The 18,665-nt window shown below is 40.1% G+C and overlaps 1 protein-coding gene across 1 annotated transcript in view; it reads right to left on the reverse strand.

Moving 5' to 3' along the window:
- BTK (Bruton tyrosine kinase) overlaps positions 1-16,028 on the reverse strand; it is a 35,718-nt gene extending 19,690 nt beyond the window's left edge. Inside the window, exons 1-5 of the mRNA XM_036270650.1 lie at positions 15,899-16,028; positions 6,119-6,289; positions 5,392-5,490; positions 3,254-3,322; positions 1,634-1,715 (exon numbers count right to left, since the gene is read on the reverse strand). Coding sequence (XP_036126543.1) covers positions 1,634-1,715; positions 3,254-3,322; positions 5,392-5,490; positions 6,119-6,259 — 391 coding nt within the window. The 5' untranslated portion in view covers positions 6,260-6,289; positions 15,899-16,028. The remainder of the gene's footprint in view (positions 1-1,633; positions 1,716-3,253; positions 3,323-5,391; positions 5,491-6,118; positions 6,290-15,898) is intronic.
- Between the last annotated feature and the right edge of the window lie 2,637 nt (positions 16,029-18,665).

Raw genomic sequence — 18,665 nt, forward strand, 5'->3', positions numbered from 1 at the left:
AAATTTGGTAATTTTTATTTCGACCAATTGACTTGTATCCAAGGGAGTAGACAAAGCGGGTATAACCAGCTACCAAGTATCAGAATCTAAATGTTCTTAAGACAAAGGGCTGTCATGCAATAACCCAACCATGCTGTTATCAGTCTGCCATCCTTCCTGTTTCTCTAGGCAGCCTTTCCTGATGTCAACTCAACCAGTTAAGCTCTCAGTCACTTGACATGTTGCTATATATACACACAAATATGTGTGCATGCATCCTGTGCTACAAGCATTTACTGTCAAGTTTATCTGAGCACACTTTATGGTCTATATGAACTGCTGAAACCATGTTCAAGTTCAGATCCCCACAAAGCTAGGAACATGAAATAATTCCTTGGAAAATATTTATCCACAAAGAAGATATGTACAGTGATTTCTTTTTCTTTTTCTTTTTTAATTTTTGTTAATTTATTTTTGTTACAGATGTTTCTCCTTTCCCCCCCAAGACACCCTCCTCCCCACCCTGCTCCCCCACCCCCCTGCATATTGTCTATGTCCATTGGTTATGCATACATACATATAAGTTCTTTGGTTCATTGCCTCCATCCCCCCCCCCGCCCTACTACATTGCTTTCTTATACAGTGCTTTATAGTTTTCCACATACTTTCACATATATTACATCTTTTAATCCTTAGGACAAGCTTGGAGTAGGTATGGAGGTAGATAATTCATTACTCTAAATTCAGAAGAAACCAAGCCTCAAAGAAGCTTATTGGCCTACTTGCCAGAGGTCATTTTGCTTATTAGTGGTATAAGAGGGCTTGGAACTAGGTTCTCTACTTTGACTTCAAGCACTCTCATAATCATCTATTTGGGGTGGGATGGGGGGACTAGGTATTGCATACTTAGGATTCAAAATTATTGCAATAATCATTGAATGCCATACCACACCACCCTTATAATCAGCATAAAGAATGGAACATTTTTATAAATAGAGAAATGGAGATACCTACGATTACAACATTGCACTACAGAGATAGTGGTGGAACTGGGTTGAAATTCTTAGTCTAGCGTGGGATCTTTTGTTTATATGATGAAATATTAAACTCAACTGCATCACTAATATTGGAAAAAATTCTTTTTTTTTCTTCCTCTCCCTCCTCCTTCCCTTCCTTTCTTCTCTTTGTCTCTCCTTCTCTTCCACCTCTTTCTTTTTCTTTCACTTCCCTCCTTCCATCTATTCTTTCCTCTCTCCCTTTTGCCTTCACTCCTCATTTTCTTTCTCTCTTTTTAAATATGTTTTCATTGATTTGAGAGAGAGAGGAAGGGGAAGGGAGAGATAGAAATATCAATAAGAGAGAAACATTGATCGGCTGCCTCCTACACATCCCTTACTGGAGTGCAAACCTGCAACCTGGGTATGTGCCCTTGACCAGGAATCAAACCTGTGACCTCTTGGTGCATTAGACAACACTCAACCAACTAAGCCACACTGTCCAGGGCATCTCTTCCTTTCTCTTTTATTTCTCTTCTCTTTTGTCTTTCTCTCTTTCTCCCTCTTCATCTCCCCACCTCCCCCTTACTCCCTCCCTCCTTCCTTCCTTTCCATCTTTCTTTCTTTGAAAAGTTGTTTATTTTCCAAATAACTCTCACCATTTTTGAGCTGATGAATCCAACGCTTCCTCAGTTCTTCTGTTGGGGAGAAGACATAGAGAGGCCCTTCATCATATACAACCTGGGACAATGGACACACAGACTCTAGTAGTTAGGATTCAGAATAAAAGAAGAAAGACCTTGAAACAGCTCATCTTAAGCTACAACTTTGTATATTTATAGTGGGAAACAAAGAAAGGCAGGGCCTTCAGTCAGCAGCTGGGCCAGGGTCATGTGAGCTACCTGTAGAATCCCTGTGTAATTCATATCAGGGATGTAGGACTTAGAAGGTCTTAGCTTATTGACTACTAGGTTCTCTTGACTTATGTTTCAATTTGTGTGTAAATTTAGTTCATAATAATTCCCTCAGCCCATGGTGGAGACAGGATTTTTGTTTATCCAACAAAGGTTATTTTATGATCCTATTAAACGTTGTGTTTGTATAGAAAAAAGGTGTTATGATTTAGATGACTTAAGTCTTGGTTAGAACATATGAATAATTCACTTGGATAACAGTGATCCAAATTTATAAATCATGGCTGATTTTCCTGTCACTGCCTAGTGGTCTCCCCTTGCCAATGTTAGCCAAAGTAAACCAAACATGGAACCACAAATCTACATCAAAAAATGTAAAGTATATGTTAAGCACTATCATCAAATCAAGCAGTCAATATTTTTTTAACATCTCACAAGGACAAGGCACTGTACTAGGTATTGTACATATTAGATGTTTAACAGACTTAATAGATCTCACATAGTGGATTCTAAAGTCAAATGTAAGTTAATTTTGAGTTATCTACAGCTTAGCTTTTTCTACTAGCCCAGCCAAACAACGTCATCTTGTTGAAACACAATGGTAGAAAAACTATGTCTGAAACACCTCTCCTTCACAAGTTTTGTAAACTTTGATACAGTCAAGAACATGAACAAGAAAGGTCCTTTTACAATTTTCTTTTTGCTTGTTAGTCTTGCTGTGCTCAACCATCCATGACAGAAAGCCCCCTCCCCTGAGACTTTCCACTTCCTTTTCTGGCTTTCACTATTGCAGAGGCTGCTATATTCACAAGTGGCCTACAGAATTCTCAGGATATAAGAAAGATAAATTGAAGATTGCATCTCCTGTTCTCCTTTATGGCTTGCAATGCATCTACAAAACATGTCTATGTGGCTCTTCAGTCATCCCAGACTAGAATAGAATTTAGGTTTATATGTAAGTCTAATAAGCCTTCCCTATACCAAACTTCCTAATACTCCTCCCCTCCCCTTTTCTGACTTTTCAACCCACATGACCACCATTAGACAGATATGCAGAACCAGAAGGAAGTGAAATGCTCACTCAACAAACAGTGCATCTTTCTCAATGCAGTTATCATATACAAGATTATAAAATTAATGCCATTATGTAGTTTCTTTGAGGTATAGACACTAAAAGAAGCTATGTTAGATTGGGGAAATAGAAAAGCAAACACTTTTAGATCATGCCTCATTTCTTAGGCCAGCCTCCTTGTCCACCTCAACTTTGTTTCCTGGGACTTAGTATCCTTCCCTTTGCCCCGTATCCCACCCCTAATGATTACATTACAGATCCCTTTGAGAGCTAGTGGGAGAAAATAACCTCACCTGGAAGGGGTAAGGGAACCTTTCAATTATTGAGATCTGCTCCATTTCACCAGACTCTTCACCCCTTCTCTGCAATAAAAGAAGGAGAAATCATGGTTATTGGCTGATGCATTGTTCTTTCCTGGATTTCCTTTGGTACCGTGAGTGCTTTGCAGTAGGTCCAGAAGGCTCTTCTGCACAGACAATGCAGGTTCTTAGTGACTGCTTCCTAGAACCCAGTAAGGAAACATATGCATAGGATCCAGCATATACTCATTCAAAAAAACCTCTGGTATCTCAAATCATTGTGGAAAGGGAGTTTACTCAATAAATGTTACTGGGACATTTAACCAGTAATACTGGTGGTAGAGGGAGGAGTTAGGTAGTTATTTCACACCATATACCACAGTAAATTCTGGATGGATTTAAGAGCTTAATATAAAAAATGAAACTATGAATGAGAAAAAAACAACTGACTATATAATCTTGTGGGAGATAAGGCCTTTCTAATATAATGGTAAAAGTTCGAACCTTTATGAAGAGGGTAAACTAGCCTGGCCAGTGTGGCTCAGTGGTTGAGCATCGACTCATGCACTGGTTCAATTCCCGGTCAGGGCACATACCTAGATTATGGGCCAGAGCCCCAGTGGGGGCCATGCAAGAGGTGGCCAATCCATGTTCTCTCTCATCAATGTTTCTATCTCTCATTCCCTCTCCCTTCTTTTCTCTCTAAAATCAATAAAAAAAATTTTTAAAAGGAGGTGAACTAATTTGATTACTAATTAAAAGCCCAGTATGGTAAAAATACCATAAACAAAGTTCACAGATAAATGAAAATCTGGAAAAATAATTTCAACATATATTATAGTTAAATTATGAATATGCTTAATACATTAAGATCTTTTAAAATACTAGGAATAAGATAAATATTGTAATAGAAAATGGGCAAAAAATTAACAGGCAATTTACAAATGGAAAAATATAGTGAGCTGTAGTTACATAATTGTTCAACCTTATGAGTAACAAAAATTGCAAAATAAGGCAACAATGAAATACCATCTTTCTTGTCTGTCAAATCAACAAACATTTAAATATCTGGTATTGAAACAAATGTAGAGAAATAGATATTCTCATAGTTTGTAAGAGTGTATTAAATTCAAATTCCACTTCTAGAAAACAAAATTGAATAAAAAGATAAAAATAACCAAAGTGCACAATTTTACTTCTAGGAAGTTATTAAAGGAAAAGACTAACAAAAGTACATAAAGATGTAGGCAAGGTTCTTCCTCCACCATGGTTTATAATGTCAAGTTGTTAGAAACTTCTTAAATATGCAGTAATAGGGAATCGGTTAAACAAATTACAATACAGTATATCCATGATAAAGAATACTATGCAGTCATGAAACTCATATTATTAAAGAGTATCTATTGTCATGGGGTCAAGTTTTCATATATTGTTAAATTGAAAATATAGGTTTCAAAGCAAGATGTGTAGTATGATTCTATGTTTTAAATATATAACACATATTAGTGTGGGTGTATATGTTGTTAGTGGAGAAAACCATACACCAACAGGTTAAAACAGGTTAATCATTGTTTTTAGCTAGATGATGGGATTATACATGATTTTATCTTCTTTTTTGTGCTTTTTTAAAAATATTTTTGAGAGTTTCTATAATGAGTATTCATTATTCTTATAATCTGGGAAAAAATAAATGATATTTAAAAATTAATTCAGTAAGTCATATGCCCAGGAGAGGCTATGGGAAATGACAGGAGAATAAGTGAGCTATTAAAAAAAATCTCATATGATTCAGAGCCCCAGGACTCTGGCTTTCAGACTAACTCTCTCTTGTACATCTGATCATGGTAACTGAAGGAGTAAAACAATCATCTCTGATCAGTTTCAAAACTTGATATGATGCCATTTGAAATCTGTGTTACAAATTTTCCAAGGTAAGTAAGTTTTTCTGCATCTGGAGGTAAGATGCTGAAACTCGGTAGAATCAATAAATGGCATAGTGAAGAATTTTATAAAGCTTTCTTGTGTTCCACATTGCACAGCATCACCAGTTTATTTACAGAGAATTGAAGTGTTCCAAGTTTCTTAACTGCTCCCTTAACCCCACCCCTGCTCTGTCAATGATCTCTTCTTACCGGAATCTGTCTTTCAGGTGGAGGATTTTTTTCAGGAACCACTGTTTCAACGCAGGTAATCTTCTCAACATCTATTGAACCCTTCTTACTACCTCTTCTCTGAGAATGAGAATAAAGAAAATGGAGAAACAGTACAGATGATGTGTTGTGGAATTGCACACCTGAAACTTGTATAATTTTGTTAACCAGTGTCACCTCAATAAATTCAATAAAAAGGAAAACAAGTGATTAAGCAACCAGGTGATTAGATTTAGTTATCTACTCATTCAACACAGTGAGGTGACACCCACACTCTATTATCATCAGGACTTGTCATTAAAAAAAAACAAAAAAACAAAAAAAACCTTCCAGATCTATTAATCTCATCCTTTTTTGACTACCAGATGGAGGGCAAATACTATGGAAGAGTGGGATGGCTGTGTGTCTTTATAACAAAAAATAAGGAAGCAATTTTCAAGTCTTGGATTTGATTCTCAACAATCATTTAATGGGTGCTCACCAATGGCAAGATCCTATGGTAAGATTTCCCCCACGACTTCTTAGCACCTTTGAATTTTTGCTCACACATGGCTGTAGCTAATTCGAGGCTAGGAAACATTTTGCTGAGTTTAAAAAGTACTAAAGTCCCTTCCATCTTTCTCCTCCAACCAAAAATCCTCTACCTTCTCCCCAGTGAAGATCTAAGGCCAAGTCCTTGATACTCAGGTTTCACAGCAGAGAAACTTACCCCACGATCAAAATCATACTCATAGTAGGAAAGTTTGTGCACGGTCAAGAGAAAGAGGCGCTTTTTGAAGTTTAAAGGTGATGTTTTCTTTTTCTGTTGGGATCGCTTCAGAAAGATGCTCTCCAGTATCACTGCAGCCATATCTTTGTCTTTCTGGAGCTCACTTGTGTGCTGTTGATAATGAAAATTCTTGACAACCCAGCACATTAATCCTCATCCCTCCTGCTACTCCCTCAGCCTAACCACCTAGTTTCAAATGGAACAGAAACGTGCAAAGCTAACAAAAAGCCTTCTTCCTACCTTTACATCCTTCTTCTATAGCCCCCACATCTGTCAGTTTCAGGTAAATGGCTACACATTGAATTGGGGAATTGGTTCTACATTGTAAACTTGTTAACTCACATAAACTGAGTTCTTGTATAAAGCAATGAAGTGCTCTAGATGTCAAATGACATGTATCTGTGTGCTTGATAATGTCTAGAGGCAAATTTATACTAGCCACCCTTTTATGATAAGTGTAGAGTCTGTGAACAGCAAAAGTCTCTGTGCAGCTGTTGACTCTGATATCCCCAGAAGAAATAAAGCAGGTGCCAGAACTCCACTGAGGCACATATTAGACTTTCAGTTCCCAGTTTCCTAAATGGTGAATGTAATTTTTCAAACATTGTCCCACTGGGGGTCTGTACAAGGAGTCTAATAAGGATATGGAGGCTGCACCTGCAATTATGGATGAATACTAACTGCCACCCAACCGATTTTGCCCATCACCCACTGGCAGAGCTACAGATGATAGAAGCTTTGTTCTAAAATTAAGAAACAATTTTAGGGGAGGGAGCTGTTTTTGATTTTAGCTTTTCCCCACCTTTTGGCATAGATTAGTTCTTAAACACTAGCATGCAAAAATGATGCAATCGTCTTACTCTGATCATTTATAAAAAATAACTCGTTTAGTCTCTCCAAACTTACAGTACCCCAGAAAGATTCAGTTTAGGTAACTGAAATACAGAAAGGCAAAGAAAGTTACAAAAAGTCACCATTTTTGTATTCACACAAAACAACACTTCATGTCAGTTATTCACTTAAAGTTTATGCACAATCTTATATTATGAATTCCAAACCTTCATTAGTAAGATAACATGAAAATATACTGTCACAAAAACAGAACACTAAATAAATACTGAAAACAAATCATAATTCCCTCTCAAGTTTTGTGGTGGGTTTTTCCTGGGGGGATTTAGTTCTTAAACTAAACTCCTTATGTTTTTGGTGTCACTAGGGAAGCAGAATAAATAAAGTCAGCAGGGTTTTTTTCTGTTTGTGAAGCAGAGATTATTGCTTATACCAGAAAAGCAAGGGAGTGTTTCTTATTGAAGCTTGAGGCTGTCCACACCGTTGCATTGCTCTTTTCTGTGATGTAGAAGGTCTGTTATCACACTGGAGAGACAAAAATAGGGCCTGGCTAGTGTGGCTCAGTGGATTGAGTGTCATCCCACGGACTGAGAGGTCCTGGTTCAATTCCCATTCAGGACACATGCCTGGGTTGTGGGCTTAATCCCTGGTAGGTGGCATGCAGGAGGCAGCCCATGGATGTTTCTCTCTCATATCGCTGTTTCTATCTCTCTCTCCCTTCCTCTCTCTAAAAAAATATCAATGCAGACATGTTTTTTTCAAAAAATAGGTTAAAGGAATAACAGGGATGTTCAGAATGACCCACTATGTAGTTGCCGTTGTCTTCTGGGGGTGGATTAGTTCATGGTTTGTAAATAATCTTTCGAGAAAAAATTGGGCAAAGGAGCCACCCTTTCCCCACACCCGCCACACAGGTCTCTTCCCTGACTCCCTGGTTTAAATAGTCTCTCACAGGAATGACAAACTCTTAAGAGTTTACAACCAATGAGAGTCCTTTCTAACATTCAGATTCAGCTCAAATCCAATAAGATTTCTTTTAACATTAAAATTATTCATTTACACAGAGGTAGAGGTAAAGAGCTAATAATACGCGATTCTCGGGAACTGCCAACTCATAGAGATTCCTGTAATAATATCGCATTTGTTCCCATGATGAATTCTAATTAAGTACCTCTTCACAATCAAAGACTGAAATTACATTAGACAAAATAAAATCCTAAGGAAACTGCATAGCATAATCAGTAAATTGGATCTGAAGCTTCCCAACAAACCTTGTCCAGTTATACTTTTTTTGGGGGGGTTAATCCTCACCTGAGGATATTTTCCCATTGATTTGTTTTTAACCTCACCCGAGGACATTTTCCCATTTTTTGTTCAGATAGAGTGGGAGGGGGAGAGAGAGAGAAGGAGAGGGAGAGAGAGAGAAGGAGAGAGAGAGAGAGAGAGAGAGAGAAGAAGAGAGGGAGAGAGAGAGAGAGAGAGAGAGAGAGAGAGAGAGAGAGAGAGAGAGAGAGAGAGAAACATCGACATGAAAGGAACACATCGAGTGGCTGCCACCCACATGACCAACCAGGGCCAGGGACAAACTGCAACCGAGGTACACGCCCTTAGCGGGAACCGAACCTGGGTCTCTCTGGACCGCAGGCCGATGCTCTAACTGCTGAGCCAAACTGGCCAGGGCTGATTTTTAAATGGAGTGGAAAGGATGAGGGAGGGAGGGAGACAGAGAGAGAGAGAGAGAGAGAGAGAGAGAGAGAGAGAGAGAGAGAGAGAGAGAAACATCCATGTGAGAAAGACACATCGATTGGCTGCCTCCCGCACGACCCCAACCCAGGTGGGGGATCGAACCTGCAACCTAGGTATGTGTCTTTGACCAGGAATCAAACCCGAGACCCTTTGGTCAGCAGGCCGACTCTCTAACCACTGAGCCAAACCAGTCAGGGCTTGCTGTTTGTTTGTTTATCTATTTATTTATTTTGGGCTGAATAAAGCACATGTAGCATTTTGTCTGGTTTTGTTGCAAACTCTTGGTAGATACACTCCCTGTTCAGACCCAACATCTGCTTTAGTCTTGAACTCTCCTCCTGTTTTCTATAAGACAGGTCCTTTTGTAAGCTGCCTCTGCTCTTTTTTCATTTTAAGAACAAATCCAGTTTGTACAAGAGGGAGCCTTCCTCTCTATCACTAGGGTTTAGTGCTAGTGTAAGTATGAGGAAGTAAGTAGACTTCTCACTAGACTTTGCCCCTGTGAGCAAGGGGTAAAATGGCCTCTCCCCTCTAGATCATTGAGCTGGAGGATTACTGGGATTTCCATGGCATGGTTACCTATTCTCCTATTTCCTTATAATCCAGTCTTGAAATGCAGCCTGAAAATGGGGCATTTTTTTCCTAGTCACCACTGGTCCATCCAGCAATAATGTGAAAGGAGACCTCTTTATGTCTTCCTGAAGATTGGTATGCAATGAACAGTGTGTGTTACAGAGCATTTGGTTTCTTTGGGTACATATTGTAGCAAGTCCTATTTTTTTCCTAACAATTTCAGAAGCCTATAGAGTCGATTTAACCACAAAAGATGCAGTGTGAAAGCTGACCCTGCACTTCACTCAGGGGGTGGAATGGAAGTGACATGAATGTTACACACACACACTGTTGTTCATAGAGAAAAAGAAGGAGGAGGAAGAAAAATAATAGAAAGATACAGAACTCTTCATTTAAAATATAGAATTCCAGCATTATAATGTTCTCTTTATTAAACTACACAGGCAAAGATTTTCATGTGACCATCTTTTGCATCCTCCCAGCTCCCCATGGAGCAGCAGAATTCAGAAAGAGAGTTCAGTCATCTTACAGACTGCACTATTCCAAGGAATATATATATATATATATATATATATATATATATATATATATACACACACATACATACACACACACACACACACATATATATTTTCCAAGGAATATATATTTTATATATATATAATATACATATTATATATATATTACTTGCAGAACCAGTAAACTAAACAATCCTTGGCTCCTATCTTTACTCATGTTAAGATAAAACACTGTTAGGGACAACACCAGAGCAAAATTTAGAGAACTTTATAGCCTGCCTATGATTGGGAAGAGTCCAGAAGATGCTACTTAAAAATAGCCAGTCATTCATAGTTCAAATAACTACTTAGCCAGAATATCCAAGAAGTAGTGCTTTCTCTTTATTTCTCCTTTAAAGCATTACTTAATTGCCCAGCAAGATTCTGGCTATTCCCTTCTTCCCCAGGGAAATGGAAGGGAACTCCTGTTTCAGTGTAGTCTACATATCATGCATTTTACATGCATTTTATTTATTCCTCACAACAGATGAGGAAAATGAGACTCGTGGACATTAGGTGATTGCCCAACCTCATCGATCTGGACTCCACAACCCTTGCTGTTTCTGCAATATTTCATTGTCCCCCAGAGGGATTTATTATTATTACTATTTTGCCTTCAATGAGGTGTGATGCCATCTACCTCAACATCCTGTCATTTCCCATGGCTATCATCAAATAGCAGTTGGGTCAGACTCCTCTTCATCTTCCAGGAACATCAGGCATAAGAGGAAATGGTGGTAAGTACAGAGGATAAGAGGATTGTGGAGCACTTTTCTCTGCAAGGCTTGAAAAGATGATTTGTCCTTGTCAACTGTCAACTGCTGCTTTTCCCACATCAAGATTCTTCTCAGTTCCCCCAGGTTTTCTTACATTTTTCTTTAAATCTTCCACAAGGAGATCCTAACTGGTGGATACTTAGAGTCACTCACTTTTTTCTTTTTTTTTTTCATTGTTGATGGGGTAAAAGCTCAGGGGTTAGGTGGAATGCCCACTTTTTGGTCCCTTAGATTATTATTGCTTACTGTGGATGTAAAAGTTTGATTGAATGTATTTTCTTTTATATTATGAAATATTGCAAATTCACAAAAGTACAGAGAATAACATTATATTCATGTACTTATCACTTAGCTATACAGGGTCCTAACATTGTGCCATAATTGCTTCCAGAGGTGGGCAAAGGCGGGGGGATGGGGACAGAAAGAGACATTACTTGGAGCAGTAGGCACACATGGGCAGTCGTGCAGATAATGTTTCATTGAGTTTTACACTTGTAACCTGTATGGTTATGTGAACCAATGTCGCCCCAATAAATTAATTTAAAAAAAGAAATATGGTACTATCCATAGAGTAAAAACCTTCTTGTGTCCTCTATAATCTGTCCCCTTCTGCCTTAGAGGTTAGCAGAATCTTGACTTTGGTGTTTGTCATTCCTAGCATGTTTTTATATTATTACTATATATGTAAATATTCATAAAAATATTTAGTATTGGTTTGCATGTTCTATATTTTTATATAAGTGGTACACAATCTTCAACAACAATTTGTTTTCTTTCTCAATGTACTGTTTTAAGATTTATTTGTCTTGGTAGCTCTAGTTCATACATTTTTTTATTTTTTATTGAATTGATTGGGGTGACATTGGTTAATAAAATCATACAGGTTTCAAGTGTACAACTCAATAATGTATCATCTGCATACTGCATCGTGCGCTCACCACCCAAAATCAAGTCTCTTTTTGGCCCCATTTATCCCCCCATTTGCCCACTTTCATCTCCCCCCACCCCCCTTTCTCTCTGGCTATCACCATACTGTTGTCTGTGCCTATGTGTCATATATATATATATATATATTTTTTTTTTTTCTAACCTGTTCGCCTCTTTCATCCATTTTATTTCATTTTTATATGTAGAAAATATTCTCTATGATGACTACATCACACTTTATTTATCCATTCTCCTATTGGCCTATGAAAAATCTCTTCTCAGTTCCAAGAAGCATCTCTCACATTCTGACTGAGACTTTGATTGAGAATGTCCTGTCCCTAGAACCAGAACAGAAGTCTTCTTTAAAATATCATAACCATCCCTGCTGGTTTTGCTCAGTGGTTAGAGCATTGGCCCGCGGACCGGAGAGTCCTGGGTTTGGTTCCCTCTAAGGGCACGTACCTCGTACCTCGGTTGCAGTTTGTCCCCGGCCCCAGTTGGGGTCGTGTGGGTGGCAACCACTGGATGTGTCTCTCTCACGTCGATGTTTCTCTCTCTCTCTCTTCCTTCCTCTCTCCCTCCTGCTCTATCTGAAGATAAATGCAAAAATGTCCTTGGCTGAGGATAAAAAAAATATATATCATAACCATAGCAATAAAAACATTTAATTACTCTTTTTTGTTGGTGTTAATCCTCACCCAAGGATATTTTTTTCATTGATTTTTAGATAGGGTGGAAGGGAGGGAGGGAGAGTGAGAAACATTGAAGTGAGAGAGAGACCGATTGGCTGCCTGACTCTGACCAAGGACGGGGATCGAACCTGCAACCCAGGTATGTGCCCTTGCCTGGGAATCAAACCTGAGACTCTTGGGTGCACAGTCCAACATGCTAACCACTGAGCAACACCAGCCAGGGCTTAATTATTCTTGTTAAGTTCCCAAAAAGCTCTATTCAGGCCTCTAGTGAAACCTAATTATTTGATAATAAGCTTCATTGTCAGAGCTACAGGTAACCACATTTATGGTGAGGACTTCCAGGCAAAATCAGCTTTCTGGCTGAATGCTAACCAGGGAAATTCTCATCTGCTGTAGTCATTTCTAAGAGTTCTCAGGGGTCTGGTTGTTCTTCAACATTTCACGTTAACATTTTACATTTTCTTCTGTGGTTTTGAAAACTTCTGGGTCTCTGGAATTTATCATCTCCTGCCCTGCACCAGAGACAGTAGATTCTGGCCAAGCGATGATGAAAGTAGAGCCAATCCACTAATTTACACTCAGCATCAGATTGAGGGTACCTGCTGTAGTGTCTGTCTATCTTTCACTCCGGACTTGTGTGCTCCTTTGGCTTTGTTTTTTTTTTTTTTTAGTCTTTGTTTTCCCTGGTTTAAACATTTTTACTTTTTTCTTTGATATCAAAATAAGTATGTTCATTATAAAAAATGTTTCAAGTACAGGAACATTAAAAAGAAAACCTCAATTATAAGCTCATTATCCAGAGGCATTATTATTATTTGGGCATATTACTTTTCTTTTCTTTTCTTTTTTTTTCTGTGCATTTTTTTCTCTATTTGAGATCACATTGCACATACTATTTGTAGTTTACTTACTTTTCTTAACATTACCTATCCTTCCATCCAACACACCTTTTCCCCAAATATCTAATATTCTTGTTTAATATTACTCCTGATAATTTCCCCATGATATTAGGATCTCTAAATAAACATCATTTACCAAGTCCAAAGTATGTACATTTTTCGTTTTGAAACATACTGACGAAATAGTTTCCAGAAACATTGTAACAATTTCCATTCCCATTAGCAGTTTCTGAAAGCCTGCTTTCCCCCTACTTTTTACCTCTTCTCTGCTCCATTTCTAATCATTTTTTCACTCTGCTTTTATTGCAGACTAATCTGTTTTCTCATTGAGCCAATGATCTTGAACTCCATTATATTCCAACCTCGAACTTGTCTGAAATTTAAGTTATCTTGACTCCCTAGAATTTTCTTCTTCTAGGGATGAGCTAATAGACTGTAGTTCATTTCCTTTTCAGGGAGGCAAGGCAGTGAGATGAGCTACTCCTTGAGGTTCAGATGACCAGCATTAACCCTAAGGCCATCTCTGGAAGGCTCTCAGGGAGTGAGGTGGATAGCTTAAAACTGAAGCTCGTGTTTCCAGTGCTCTCTGAACACCCTCAGTCAGTGCACACGAACCTCCATAGAAACTGAAAGTCACACGTGGCCCATTTGTTTCAGGGTCCTCAGAGGAGTTCTCTCTCTCCCTCCCCTGACGGCTTCATTTGCATAACCTAGCAGCTTTGGAGTGAATTAGATCAAGGTCTGTCTCTAGCTTCTTGTTGAACACTGCCTCATTGAAAATTCTAGCACTCCCTTATTCTCCAGAGTTAGAACTCAGATCTTGGCATTTTTCGGTGAAAAGCAGCAGATATTTATGGGCTCTGTGGAGAACACCCAAACTGGTTTTCAAAAGCCGTATCTTCTCCTTATACCTAAGTCACTTCCTGGTATAGGTCTAGTCCACTGAAAGGAAACTCTGTAGGAAATTTGCTCTAATGGAAATAGTAAATCATAATGATGTTTATTTAAAATAGGGCCAAGACCCTAGAAGTGAATGGAAAGTTGTACTAGTTCTCACCAAAAAGAGTTTACAAAGAATTCTAAACAAACACATCATTAGACATAAGCAACAGGAATTTGGACTTTAACACAAGCAGATCAGTTAAATAGTCTGAATATAAAAGGGGTCAGAATAGAGCAGATAGGGCTAGCCCTAAGGGATGTTGTTTTGGTAGAATGCTTTAGGTTCCATGAGTATTTGCATTTTGTGGCTTATGTGGAGGGTGACATTGTTTTATCAGATAACTGAGGCTCCAAAAAAGGCTTCAACACCCTTGGTTCAGAGGCTTGGCATGCAAAATGAGGGAAGGAGCAGAACTAGCACACAACTAACAATACAGAGGACAAACCCTGAGCTGGTAGACCCCTGCCTCCGGGCTTTGCTTCTGCCCTGCCTCTGGAAATGCACAGCATATGACAGAGGTTTGGAGCTTGGCTAACTGGGTGGCCTGGAAACCGGATGGGGATTCTTTTGGAGGTCCAGCAGCACATCCAAAGATGTCTTGGTCAGAGCCAGCAGTCCCTTTTGTTGTAAATGCCACACCATTTGCTCTAGGCAGGCCCTCTAGGGACACTGGCAAGTTTCAGACAGAATAAAAATAATAGCAAACACTGAGATATTAGTTCTTACTATTGCCAAACCCTGTTTTAACTGCTTACATATTTGAACACACTTATTGATCTCAAAAATCCTATGGGGAAGGTATCAGGAAAGTAAGGGGAAAGGGAAAAGAAAAAAGCAGAAGAAAGGGGCAAGAAAAACAATTCAACAACTATTTATTAAGCTCTGACTCTGTTCCAGAGGATGTGGTAATGAACAAAATAAAGGAGGGAATAAAGAAGAGGACATACAGGTAGAGAAAGAAGGAGGAGGGGAGAAGGGAGCTAGAGAGGAGGAGGGGAAAGGGATGGAGGGGAGAAATGATGAAGCCGAGAAAAGAAAGCCGTGCACATGGCAGACAATGGTAATAGCAAAAGCCTCAGGGGTTGGCCACACGGTCTGGGCTGAGGCTGAGGCTGAGGCTGAGGCTGCTTTCTTCAGGCCCAGTCCCTTACCCACTATTACCACGAGGTTGGTGCACACCATCCTTCCTTCCAACAAGCCAGCTCCGATCTTGGTAACGTTGGCCTTATGCAGCCTGAGGCAGGCAGCCTACCTAAACCTTGGTTTAGCTGATGCCTTTCTTCATCTTACAAAAGTCAACAGCCTATTGTGGCATGTGAGCGTTTACTGCTTTGTAATCTACCTCTTAATTTTTTTTCTTCTAAGGGCCTCAATGACACAAATACACATTTTGGGTCAAGGAATATTTGACCAAAGGGCTTATTTTTATCCTACTGCCACCGACAATATTACTTTTCAGTCAAGTTTTGCACAGGTGCTCCTTTACAACAAACACTTGCTTGTTCAGATGGCCACCTCATGTCACTTTTTTCTCTTCTTGTTCCCCCACAACCCTCCTCAGAAAAGACTCTTACAGCCTGTTCTGATCATCGGAAGGATCTGCCAGGGCCTATTGCTGATGACATTCCCATCCTCTGTCAGCCTCCTCCACCAGCCAACTATATGGCACCAGCCATGCTTTATCCTCTGGCTTTCAGGGGTCCCACAAAAGGTACTTGCTGCTGCGACCCAGCCCCTGCCATGCCCCAGACCCACCTCAGTCCTGACTTAATGCAGGTAGCTTCCCAGATGCATTGAGATGCCAGGACTTTGAAGGTGGGACTCGATCTCAGAAGACACTGGTCCTGGAGACATATTCTTACAGTCCAGAGAGGAAGGACAGTCTGAGCAAACCCCACCCTTTCACAGCCACTCAGTTCCCTTTTTTTGTTTCCTGACTTAAACCAATGCCTTTTTTTTCTTCTTCTCAGTAGCATGGTATCTGGTTCCCTGCTGCTGTCCCTATTCTACACTCCCCCCAGCTGTCCCCGCCCTTCATTTGCTTGGGACCTCTGACACTTCTATCTTCAGTCCCCTCTGAAAGAACCTTCTCAATATTACTGGGCCCACTGAGACTCTAGATGGGGCTCGGTTGAGCAGACAGGTTGTCAGGCCCACCTCCTCAAGGTAAAGGTACAGCGTACCTAAAAGACTGTGGGGATGGTCAGCAGAGGGAGTGGAGACTAACAGGAAAGAAGATAAATGCAGACCAACAAAGACAAAACAAAGGGACTAAAGGAGAAGCGTGCCTTTAGAGTCTCATGTCCTCCGAGGCAGAGGAGACTTGGGTCACACAGTTAAATTTGACAATGAAGGATGGAGAGTGCTCAAAAAAGGACCAAAAGTACAGAGCCTGATAGAAGGAGAGACAAGACTTCCTCCTGCTGAGTCATTTTCTAAGAAAGCATTTTTTTCTACAGATAAAAATGTCCAAATGTAAGCACACACAAAGACTCTGACCTTCCCCATTTTCTCTGGATGTTGATTTTTCTCCCTTAATGAGACGGCCTCAGGGATTAACTTCTAATTTATACCTTTCTCATTAATCCTATAAAGCAATAAACCAGATTAAGTGTTTCAGGTGTGTTACTTAAGCCTAAATATGTCTTCGGCCACCTCCTATCCTATGTTCCAGCAGCAGTCTTCTCCCAGAAGATTCTCCTAGGAAATTCAGCCAGTACTGGCTGCAGACAGAGATGGCAGCAGAGTCCCTGGTGACGGACCTGCTTGCCCACTTGACACATCAGGTACTGTCATGTTTATTTGACCCATGTTTGCTGTATCCTAACATAAAAACAGATCACAGATCCCACTAGAAGTTCGTCAGAATTTTTAAGGCAATAAGACCTTATTTATTTATTTTAAAATATGTTTTTTTATTGACTTCAGAGAGAGGAGGGGAGAGGGAGAGAGAGAGAGAAACACGGATCAGCTGCCTCCTGCACATCTCCTACTGGGGATCAAGCCTGCAATCCGGGCATGTGCCCAGACCAGGAACTGAACCAGCGACCCCTTGGTGTATGGGATGACACTCAACAAACTGAGTCACACTGGCCAGGCAACAGGACTTTTAAAATTTTTTATTTTTTTTATTTTTTGGTACATGCCCCTAGCCGCTAAGGCCCAGCGGGAAATGAAGCCAGGACTCTCTGGTCCGCAGGCCGATGTTCCAACCGCTGAGCCAAACCGGCCAGGGCCAACAGGACTTTTTTAAAAGAAGCATTTGTAGGATTCTACAGTGGTTAATCCTCACCTCTGTATAAGATAATACAAATGACAAGTGTTGTATGATCTTCCTACTTTATTGACAATTTATATCCTTTCAAACTAGTCATCCCCGAACAGCTGCTCCAGTTGCCTGCCTGAGAGTTGATCACAGACATTTGTCTTTTCTCCCCTTTTCTTCAGTCAGATTCTATGTATTGTCATAGGCCCTGTCCCTTCTCAAGATGCATCTTGGAGTGAAGACTGGGGATCGATAGGCAAGGTCTGGACGAGGGAGAGCAAGACAAGGGAAAGTAAACCTAGATGCTTCTTTACCTTCTGCCCACGAGCACTCCTCTAACACACTTGGCTAGATAGCGCTAAGGACTGCACCCCAAAGAGTGAAATAAGTGGCCTAGTGTCACCTCAAAGTATTTGCAATGTAATATAACATTCTGTACTTAGTGCTGTCATGTGCAACATTTTTATTAGTGACCTTGGAGGATTCTATAGAAAGTAGCCCAGCTAATCAGTGAATGGCGTGAGGTTGTTGTGAGCTAGATGGGTTGAGAAAACCAGAGCAGTTTCCCAAAAGATCTTGATCACCTGATGTGATAAGTCAAATTCAACTAAGTGTATTTTACCAGGGCTGTGGGTCACATCCCATAATTGGGCACCGAGACTGAACTTCAAATGACCCAGGTGAAAGTGGGGCAGCAGTAGCACTTGGGAAAATGGTTCAGAGGTTTCTACTGATACTAATCAAGAGAAATGTCATGTCAGTAACATGGCTGCCAGAAATTACAAGGTGATGTTAGGCTTCCTTGCAGAAGTAAAATATCTAGACAGAGGAACTTGAACAGGCCACCTACTCTGCAAGGCTAGACCATATTTGGAATCCTGTGTTCAGTTTTCTGTGTCTCATCTTAGGGAAAATTAATGAGCAGGAGCATGTCCAAAACAGAGACCAGGATTGGTGAAGGGAATGGAAACCAAAAGCCATGTCACACAAGCTGTGATAGAACTAAGAGAAGCCATGTTCACTGTCTTCATATTTCCATGTTATTAATATCTAAAACCTCTAGCCCTGCCCGGTTTGGCTCAGCAGTTAGGGTGTCAGCCCGCAGACAAAAGGGTCTCAGGTTTGATTCCTGGTCAAGGGCACCTACCTGAGTTGCAGGTTCGATCCCTGGCCCCGGTGGAGGTTGTGCAGAAGGCAACCAATTGATGTGTCCCTCTCACAGCAATCTCTCTCTCTCTCCCGCCCTCCCCCTACCCT

Source organism: Molossus molossus, unplaced genomic scaffold (genome assembly GCF_014108415.1).
Source record: "Molossus molossus isolate mMolMol1 unplaced genomic scaffold, mMolMol1.p scaffold_m16_p_2, whole genome shotgun sequence".
Classification (NCBI taxonomy): Eukaryota; Metazoa; Chordata; class Mammalia; order Chiroptera; family Molossidae; genus Molossus; species Molossus molossus.